Raw genomic sequence first — 9,896 nt, forward strand, 5'->3', positions numbered from 1 at the left:
GTGCTGGCCACCGACCCTCCTGGGGCAGGCTGTTGGAACCTTCTCTCTGCGGCCAGGCCGTGCCTCCCCGCCCCACCCTGGGGACACGCGCTCGGGTCACACGGTCGCTCCTCGGTCCTGCACCACCGTGCTGGGCTCCTGTGGGGTGGAGGAGGGAGGTAGAGGTCAGAGCTCCTCTTTGGGGCTGGGGACTGGGTCTCGGCCACAGGAGTGACCCATGGGCCGGGGGTGGAACCCCACTGAGGCTCCGGGAGCTACCTACAGCCTGAGCACCATCTCTCTGCCCTTCCCCATCGCCTGCAGGACATGTTGAGCAGCAGCTAACAACCCTGGTGGTGGCCCTGGGTGGGACCTAGGGGATAAGGGAGGGGCTGAATGGTGCTAGAGCTTGGTGACAGATGTCCCACTGAGGTGCCATCACCGTTCTCCACCCCAAAGTATCACCTTAAAGCCTGGTGCAGGGCCCGAGGCAAGAGCCTTGTGCCACAAAGGGGACACAAGAAGAGGAGAAAATCAGTGTCCCTGGACTTGTCTTCTTTGCGACTGTTTCCTGGGAGATCGGAGGGGCCCTGGCCATCTTCCAAGGCATGGTGGGCCGTGGTAGAAAGGAGAACCTGTTCCCACCTCTCCAGGTCTCTGGAGAAGAGCTGCAGCCCATTGGCTTTGTCTGAAGTGGCTGGCTTGGGCTGCCCTTTGCCATAAAACGGCTCAAATCTCCAGCCTGGAAGAGCCTAGACCTTTCCAGACTGCCCACAAGAAAGCAGAGCGACATAATAAAGACTTTTTTTTTCCCCTTCTTTTTCCTTCTACATTTAACTAGGCATCCTTCCCCAGGCTCACCTTGGTAGGGTGACACCACACCAGGTGCCTTTCACCTGTCCTCTTCCAGAAGAATTATCTTTTCCCAACTGCAGAACCACCATAAAAACTGTGGTTTTTTCTCAACTGTAGACCCACGAGTGAGTGTGTGAGTGAATGAATGTGTTGGGTGTCTGCTACCACCACCATCAGCCTCATCTCCTCTGCGTAGCAGCCCAGAGGCAAGGGCAGGGACCAAATCCCCCAAATCAGGGCCATGCAAATGATGTCCTCGCCGATGTTGCCCTCGAGCTCTTTTGCCACTCCAACAAGGTGGTCAGGTGGCAAGGGTGGGAGATACCAGGGTACTGGGAGCACCAGCCAGGGTGGGCTGTCCTCTGAGCACAGCCAGCACCAGCCTCTCCAGGGCAAGGAAGAACAACTAAGAAATGACCATCTCACCATTTCCTAGGCTTCAAGATAAAAAAGGCTCTGCCTGCACATTGCTGGCCATGTTGAGTCCCAGCACTGCAGTGGAACTCCAGATTTCATAGAATGGGTTGGGTTGGAAGGCACTTTAAAGACCACCTAGTTCCAACCGCCCTGCCATGGGCAGGGACACCTCCCACTCGACCAGGTTGCTCAAAGCCCCATCCAGCCTGGCCTTGAACACTTCCAGTGATCGTGCATCCACAACTTCCCTGGGCAAACCTACTCCAAGGTCTCACCACCCTCACTGTACAAAATATCTTCCTTCTATCTAGTCTAAATCTCCCCTCTTCTAGTTCAAAGCTATCACCCCTTGTCCTATTACTAGATGCCCTTGTAAAAAGTTGCTCCTCAGCTTTCTTGGTTTGGGGGAGATCAAGCTATGTGCAGCAGCAGAGCTGCCCAGCTCAAGAAAAAGTGGTCCCAGTGAATGTCCCCAGAGAGCCCAGCCACAAAGGAGGGGCAGCTGCCATCAGGTCTGCAGCACCTTCCAAGCAAGTCAACCGATGACCTGCCTTTTCCCTGCAGTGCAGGTAGGAGCAGGGTGGGAACGGTCAAAGTAACTCAAAGGAGACCACACCCTAAATAGCGAGTTTGGTTTTGGGCCCCTCACTCCCAGAAGGACCTTGAGGGGCTGGAGCATGGCCAGAGAAGGGCAATGAAGCTGCTTAGGAAGGGTATAGAGCCCAAGTGTTGTGAGGAGCAGCTGAGGGACCTGGGGGTGCTGAGCATGGAGCAAAGGAGGCTCAGGGGAGACCTGGCTCTCCACAGCTCCCTGACAGGAGGCTGGAGCCAGGTGGAGGTTGAGCACTTTTCCCAAGGAACAAGTAACAGGACATGAGGAAACAGCCTCAAGTTGCCCCAGGGGAGGTTTAGGTTGGACATTAAGAAAAATTTCTTTCCCAAAAGTGTTGTCCAGGGCTGTGCCAGGCTGCCCAGGGCAGTGGTGGAGTCCCCATTCCTGGAGGGATTTCCAAGCTGTGGAGATGTGGTGCTGAGGGACATGGGTCAGTGGGGACCTGGCAGTGCTGGGAGACCAGTTGGACCTGATGATCTTCAAGGTCTTTTCCAACCAAAACAATTCTCCATTTCTATGATTCTATGAGTCTACGTGCCCCAGACATTAGAAAAGGGACGGGAAAATGCAGTCAAACATGGTAAGCAGAGACAGAGCGGGCAGGACAGGGCAGATTCCACCCTACAGTCAGCACGGCTCACCCCACCCTGCTCATGCTGGTCGCTCTTGTCTGTGGCAGAACCTGGGCTTCTGTGCCACAACCCTTCAAACCCTCCAGCCCGGGGGACCACACGGGGACAAGGAAGAAGAGGAACCTACCTTCTGCCTCACATTCTCCTCTCCAGGCTCTTTTCTCCCACCATCGTCTCTTCCCAACTCATCAGCCTGTTCATGCAGACTCAGGCTCCCATGAATATCCGACACTTCGTCTGCCGACCCGAGTCCGATCTCCTCCAGGTAGATGCTGCCTCCTTCTTGCACCAGCTCTCCCGGGATACTGGGGCTCGACCCTCCCAGCACCCTGCGGCTCGGGAGCTTCCGCTGGCGGCTGGTGCTCCCTGGAGCGACGCCGGAGCCCTTGGCCGACTGCCGGCTGTCACGAGTGCCGGAGCTGGCCGGTGTGTTTGGGGTGGTGGAGCGGCTCTGCTCCCCGCCTTTGCTGCTCTGGACGCCCTTCCGGAGGGTCCCGTTCTGCAAGCCACCCGTGGGGACAGTCCCGTTGCGGGGCCGGTCACTGCTGTGCTCCAGCTCCTCCGTGCTCGGCGCCCGGCTGCCGGCGGGCAGGGGCCCGTCCTGCTGCTCGTGGAGAGTGGGCTTCTTCCCGATGTGGGTGACACGAAACCTGAAAGAGGAGCAGGGCGGGTCAAAATCCCTTCCCTCCTCTTCCCCCCACCGTATTTCCAGCTTGTTGCACCTCCAGCTTCACGGGTCCTCTCTGTCGTTGAGTGGTGCCAATCTCCAGCCTTTCAGACTCCCTCAATACCACCCATCCCCGTTCTAGCCACACACCCACGGACCTAGCCCCAACTTCCCCTTCATTTTCGGAAAAACGAACAGAAAGAGAAAGATGGAAAGGTCAGTCCAGGTGTTGGCTGGTGCAGACCCTGCCAGCCTGTCCTCCCTGCAACAAGGTGGGTTGCAGCGCCTGGAAATGCTCTGAGATACAGCCTGGAGGAACAGGAGCTTGGACAGAAGATCAGGTGTGGCTTCTGAAGGTGAAATGCAGACGGGCTAAGCCTGGTGAGGAAGGGATGGCCATGCAGATCTTCACGGACGTCGCACCCACTGACTGACTGGGGAACAAGAGCCAAAGTTTCCAGCACACAGTGCACCTGAAGTGAGGGCAAGGACAGTGTTTTGGTAGACTGAGCTCCATTTGGGCATGGGGATCAAAGGTAGGAGGAGTTGTTTGGCTAAAATGTGCCAGAGCACATTTTGCACTGTCCTCTGGAAGGATGGATGGTACCTGGGTGCTTCACCAAGGTTCCACCATGTACCAGGTAACAGCTCAGGGCTCCAGCATCCAGGATAACAGCTGCAGAAGTTGGTCTGACACCCTCGAAGGGTGCATTTGTAAGCAGAGGTGATGCAATATTGCCAGTGGGGAGACAGAGGAGTTAGGCATCTACTCCTAGTGTAACTTGGAGATTTGTGAGAGGTAATGTGGAAGCAAAGCCTAAGAGCTTGAATTGCAGTCAAGCTGGTTGTGACTAATGCCGTGACTCCTCTTCGCAAGCAATGCAAGCCACTGCTAGACCAGCAAATGGGAAATCTCTGCTGTGCTGAGCTGGTGTCCACCAGCTAAGGAATGCTGATCCCACCACAGAGACCTCATGCAGCCCATGACTCACCCAGCAACTGCACTTGAGTCACGCAGAGGAGCTGCAGACGGCCCTGTCTCTGCTGACGTTCGGCTTCAAGTCAGCATCAGGGCAAAATACAACTTCAGAAACAAGGGTCAAGCACTGCTGGGGTTGAAAGAAGAACAAGGCTTAAGGGTTAAGCACACGGTAGTATGGCCATTCTGAGAAGAAAAGCCTGAGAGAGAAGAACAGATGCCAGATGAGATGCTGGAGGTGGAGACCACCGGCAGACTGAAGACCAGGTGGCACTCTGTGGACAGCACAGACCTCTCAGCAGTCAGAAATGCTACTCATGAAGGGTCAAGAAGAGAAATGCTCCGTCTCCAGATGAGGAACCCATAAGACCGTTCAGGTCTGGCTGAGCATCAGCAAATGTGACCTTTCAGGTCAATCCAGATGTTTGGAGACAAGGCAGCAGCACTGCAATTGAGGAAGACCAAAGAACGTTCCAGTCTCAAAGGGGCAGGGAGGAGGCATAAGTGGTGGGGCCATATTGTGTCAGCCTGGAAGAGCCAGATTCAAAGGAGCAGGCAGGGTTTGGCCTGGAGGGGGCACAAGAGGTAATGTAACCAACAGTCAACGTCAGGAGAGCAGGAGAGCAGGAGAGGGTTGGCTGCCTGATCAGCATCGCAAAGGTATTTGATTCAGGAGGAGGTGACAAACTGCAGCTGATCAGGCTATGGATAGAGGGTCAAGTGCAGATGCTTTAGTGGAGGAGCTCTGCCACTGACAACTGGTCTATGGAAAGCCCTGAGATAAATGGTAAATCATTCAGTAATATCAGAGTACAGATCATAAACCCTGATTACCTCAGAAGTACGGAACAATTTAGGCGCAAAAAGCCCTCAGCAGGTCTCTAGTCCAACCTTCTCCTCTCCACCTCCCACCCTCAATCTGGTTGCCTGGGGCCCCATTCAGTCAGGGCTTGTAAATCTCCAAGGGTGGAGATCCGTCCACTCCTCTGGGCCCTGTCCAGGGCTGCTCCATTCTCATGGTGAAATAGTTTCTCCTTAAGTCTTTTCTGGATCTCTCTTCTTGCAAACTTGTGGCCACTGCCTCTTTCCCCATCCTTGTCCACCTCAGAAGAATCTAACTCCATCACCATTTAAACTTCTCCCATCCCTCTGAGAGCAATCAGATCCACCACCACCATCTTATACTTCTTCAGGCTAAAACAAACCCCATTCCCTCAGCATCTCCTCACACGCCACATGCTCCAGCCCCTGATGATCTTGGTGGACCTCCATTAATCTCACTCATTTCCACTCAGATGTATGGAGGCACAGGTAGGAACAGGCTCGTTTCCACCAATGAGCCTGTGCATACCAGCTGCAGACAAGACTCAGTCAGTGAGCTGTAGGTAATACAGAAGGGGGCTGGACCCTCAACCACTCTGTCCAAAACAAAATAACAAAAAAAATTAAGAGGATAAGACCTAAGGATTGCAACAGAAGAGGTGCGTTGAAGGAGCTTTTGTTTGTAGGATCAGTCACCAGTCACATTATGTCATGCAGTCCAGATATTCATAGTAAATAAGACACAGCAAGAACAATCCTCCAAAAGTTATCCAGGATCTGAAAGAGCCAAGGGACTAGTTTGGAAATGAGAACCAGAATTTGGAGATTGTTTTGTAACTCATGGGCACGTGGGTCCCTTAGCAGTTGGACCTCACACCAAGGAGATTCAGGAAGCGGAAACTTTTAAAATACAACCTTGGAGAAATGCAGTGACATCCCTGGAACCATTCCAGGTGAGGTTGGCCAGGGCTCTGAGCAACCTGCTGTGGTTGCAGAAATCCCTGCTCCCTGCAGGGGGCTGGACTAGATGACCTTGAAAGGTCCCTTCCCACCCAAACCAGTCTGTGGTTCTACGATTCTATTACTGCCCTGTGGAGAAGGCTGATGTGACATGGGATAAAGAAAGAAAACCAAGATCTGAGGGAAGGTGCCTTTAGGAAAGGAGACTGTCTTCTCTGGCACTCAAGAGTGAGTGAGAGGACACTGAGAAGAGCATGAACAAAGGACACACAGGAGCAGATGGAGCTGGGCACCAGCCAGGGAGTGAGATTAGCCATGAATATGCAACCAAGGAGAGACCTGGCTTACCAAGCACCGCCACCACGGGCAGCTGGTGGCAACAGGCAAAGCAGAAACCAGAAGCTATCAGTCTCCAGAAGGTGTGGTCTTAGCTGGAGTTCAGCATGAGGAGTTCCAGCCTCTCTCTCTCCTTCACCAGCTCCCCACAAAGCCCTCAGTTCACCTCCCTACTGTGACGGTGGAAAAACCCACCCCTTCTGATGCCCACTCTGGCTCAACATCACCACATCATGTAGCTTTTTCAAGGCTTAGGCCATGAATGAAGATCTGCTGCAGGATCTGAGCACAGCAGAGCTTTGTCTCTCACCAGGTTGGCCAGCCAGGGACCAGCACTTACTGTCACCCTGCCCCAGTCACCACTACAGCAGGGAGCTGAGCCCTGGAAGACTTCGCTGAAGGTCTGGTGCATGGAGAATGGGGTGACCTGGGCAAGACTGCAGATTGTACTAAGGGTTGCTGACTGGACAGAGACCACAGGAAGCTCAGGAAGACCTTAGTACTTGTGGCAAATATCAGGTACATTCCCCTGCTCATATACTTCTGACATGTCATTTAATTACAGTCATCTTTGGAGGCAACAAGCTGGAGGGGCACAGCCACTCCTTCATTTGGATGGTGGTGGCTGGTAACCTCCACCCGGGGCCTGCTGTCACCTCCTCCCATGCCTAACGAGACCCCTAAAACCTGGGGTCACCAGTCCTGTTGGGCAGCAAGAGCCTGGCTCACATGTATCTGGGAGAGCAGGCTTTGAAAGGCTGATCTGGGGCTCTGCCCAGTGCTGAGTCAGCAGGACAACCTTGAGTCACCTTCCTGGGGAATGAGGGAAGCCACCTCATGACCATGTCATGGCCTGCCCTGTACCATGGGCATTTCCAGGTGCAAGAGGCACCTGGATCCTCAAGACTCCCAGCTGCAGAGCTACAACTGGGGCATCTCAATGGGAAAGAACAAGAGGGTGCCTGGCGTGGGGTATGAAGAGAAGGGGAAAGGAACAGGGGAACTGAGAAGACTCTCCACGAGGAGAGCAGATGGGCCATGTCCCCCTGAAGTACCTGCCCACTGAGAAGACCGTGGTCTCTCCAGGATGCATCCTGCCTTTGCCCTCCTTGGAGCGCCCTTGTCGCTGCAGCGGGTGCCTCTTCCTCTTGCTGCAGTGGATGCAGGGGGCCTGCGTGGAGCCCAGGTGCACGGTGTGGTGATGTGGTGGGCCCCCGTCCTGGCTGTTACGGTGGGGACAAAGGCTGCAACAGGAGAAGGACACGACAGGTCATGTTAGCTGAAGGAGGCTTGGCTCAGCCTCGCTGCAGCAAGCCCAGAGAAGAAGCAGCTCTGGAGGGGACCTCCTGTGAGGACAGGAGCAAGGAAGAGCTGTTCTGCTTGGCATTGGGGTGAAGCACTCATCACAGCCCTCAGGGGAGCAGGACTTCTTGTTGGGAAGCTGGAGAAGGAGCTGGCTGCAAAGTCTCCAGACCAATGTGATCCCCAAAAGCTACTTCTCCCTTGCTCTGCAAGGAGCCACAAGCTGGTACAGGCTTCCCTCACCTGGGCACTGCCACTGGGATGTCCCCTTCATTGTCCCCCAGCATCTCTTTGAGGGCCTCCGCATTTGCTAAAGAGAGAGGGAAAAAGGAATGGGTCAGCCCAAGCAGTCAGCACGTCTCCAGCCCAGCCCTAGGAAATGCTCACCTTCATTTTGGATGATGCATCTCACAATCTTCTCCACGGTGTCCTCGTTCAGCTCCTCCTCTTCATCTGAAAAGAGACCACGCAGTACTGAGGGCTGGGATTCTCTCAGCTCACTGGTCGAACCTTAGCCACGTCAACAGAGAGGTTGGAGAAGGCCCACGGCCCCCATCACTCTGGGAGGCCCCTGAGGAACACCAAATCCCTCACCCTAGAAAAGAAATAGCTAAAGCAGCAGCCAGGGGCAGGGGGTAGGGGTGGGGAGACAAGAGTCCTTTGGAACTGGGGAAACTGGAGTCTTCAGAAAGGAGTGGGAAGCAAGTTCAAAAGAAGAGCCTCCTCGTGGGGACAGTCCAGCCCTGGAGCCCCTGGGTGCAGGATGCTGCAGGTGCTACATTCTCCAAGGGTCAATGGGGCAAGTTCACAGAGAAGAAACCTGCTGGGGCCTGTTGAGTATAGAGAAACCATCTCTGATGGAGAAAGCCCTGGAGCTACACACTGTTACAAGCTTAAAAGATATCCTGGGGAAACTTGGCTTGATGTCTGCTCCACTGTGGTATCCATCCCCAGGATCCATTCCAACCTGCTTCTGGCCACTGTTGGAGGCAGGAGGCTTGGCTGGCTGGACCTTCAGCCCAGTCTGCAACGTTAGATGTCCCTGTTGAGCAGGTCAGAGCTGTGGTCTGGTGGGCAGCTGCCTCAAAGAGCACGGTCAGGAGCTGCCACTGCGCTCCTGGAAGCCTACAGAGATGTTTCCCGTGGCTGTGGCAACTCCAGCAACTCCTGGAAAGTCCAGATGCTGTCTCCATGTCACGTGCAGCCAAGTCACTGAAGCCAGAGGAGCATATCCAAGGCTGCATGGAAACTCCTGCAGCATCCTCCGTGGAGCTGGGGGAGCCACATTTCCCTCCCATGCACAAGTGGCAGAGGGAGATGCTGCCCCTCCCAGGCGCTGATGGGGGCACAGAGGAGCCAGAGAAGTTGTGTAGGACCATTTGGCCATTTTCAGGTAAGGAGGCAGCGGGAGGAATGTGTCTTTTCCATTTCAGCAGAGCCTCATGAAACCGCCAAACAACAGAGCTTGCTTGGACTGAGCTCTGCCTTGCACCCGTGCTTGGTGCCGCACTGTCTTCCCAACCCTGCTACTTGAGAGCCTGTTATGGTGGCCTGGAGTGATGGAAGAAACCCTTAAATGTCCCCTTCCCGTGAAGAGATCCTAAGGAAACCATCCTATTCCTCCAGGCTGCATGAGCCAGGGCTAGAAGAGGACATGACCTTTAGCAGACACCATGCTGGCCCCATGCCAGACCTCCTAACACCAGAGGGACAACTCGTGTCCCAGCTGGAGGACACTTTCCTGGCAGGGAACATGGGCTATAATTCAGGCGCTGGGGATTTGGCAGACCCTGGCTGGTCATCAGAATTATCTTTTGGTGATAACACCACTTTGGGAAGGGCCAGATGCTGGTTTCCACCTCCCTGGCACCGCCAGCCCTGCAGAGACAGAGGTTCGGAGGGTTCTCTGGGCCATACACTCCCAATCCCCGGGAGCACCCCGCTGCTCTCGCTGCCCCAGCCCTTTTTCCCAACCCAGCAGCACGTGACCAGTCACCCTCCCACCCCCGGCCCATGTCCCAGAAGTGTGTTCAAGGAGCACTGGTCCACACCGGGCCAAAGGCAGCACCAGAGACCCCGCTGAGCCCCAACTGCCCCAGCACTCACTGGCCTGGAGCTCCGCCAGCACATCTTTGTTATCTGGGTCGAGCTCGTCCCGGAAAGTCCGGCACCGGTAACCCTTCTTCTTCAGGACATGGCAGATCAGGAAACCCACCAGCCCCATGATGAAGAAGACGAGGACGAGGAGGAAGACCATAGACAGGCTGTGCTGGGGGTCCGACTCCCCATCGTCGGTGCTGTTCTGGTCTGACATGCGGATCTAGGAGCGGGGGG

At 55.0% G+C, this 9,896-nt stretch overlaps 1 protein-coding gene across 1 annotated transcript; it reads right to left on the minus strand.

The window, feature by feature from the left end:
* Positions 1 to 96: 96 nt before the first annotated feature.
* Positions 97 to 9,876, minus strand: RELL2 (RELT-like 2). Its single transcript, XM_008939556.1, has 6 exons — positions 9,669 to 9,876; positions 7,950 to 8,015; positions 7,806 to 7,872; positions 7,316 to 7,504; positions 2,624 to 3,146; positions 97 to 138 (listed from the first exon to the last, which is right to left on the minus strand). The coding sequence occupies exons 1-6, from the start codon at positions 9,874 to 9,876 to the stop codon at positions 97 to 99; spliced, it is 1,095 nt and encodes a 364-aa protein (XP_008937804.1).
* Positions 9,877 to 9,896: the final 20 nt, after the last annotated feature.

The sequence above is a fragment of the Merops nubicus genome, unplaced genomic scaffold (genome assembly GCF_000691845.1).
Source record: "Merops nubicus isolate BGI_N331 unplaced genomic scaffold, ASM69184v1 scaffold49280, whole genome shotgun sequence".
NCBI classification, from domain to species: Eukaryota; Metazoa; Chordata; class Aves; order Coraciiformes; family Meropidae; genus Merops; species Merops nubicus.

Bases quoted from the DNA above. Each gene is read 5' to 3' on its own strand.
- RELL2 (XM_008939556.1), bottom strand. From the start codon at position 9,876: ATGTCAGACCAGAACAGCACCGACGATGGGGAGTCGGACCCCCAGCAC. The intron at 8,016-9,668 runs GTGAGTGCTGGG...GTCTCTTTTCAG, and splicing joins GCTGGCGGAGCTCCAGGCCA to ATGAAGAGGAGGAGCTGAAC. The intron at 3,147-7,315 runs GTACTTCAGGGG...CTCCTCTTTCAG, and splicing joins ACGGTCTTCTCAGTGGGCAG to GTTTCGTGTCACCCACATCG.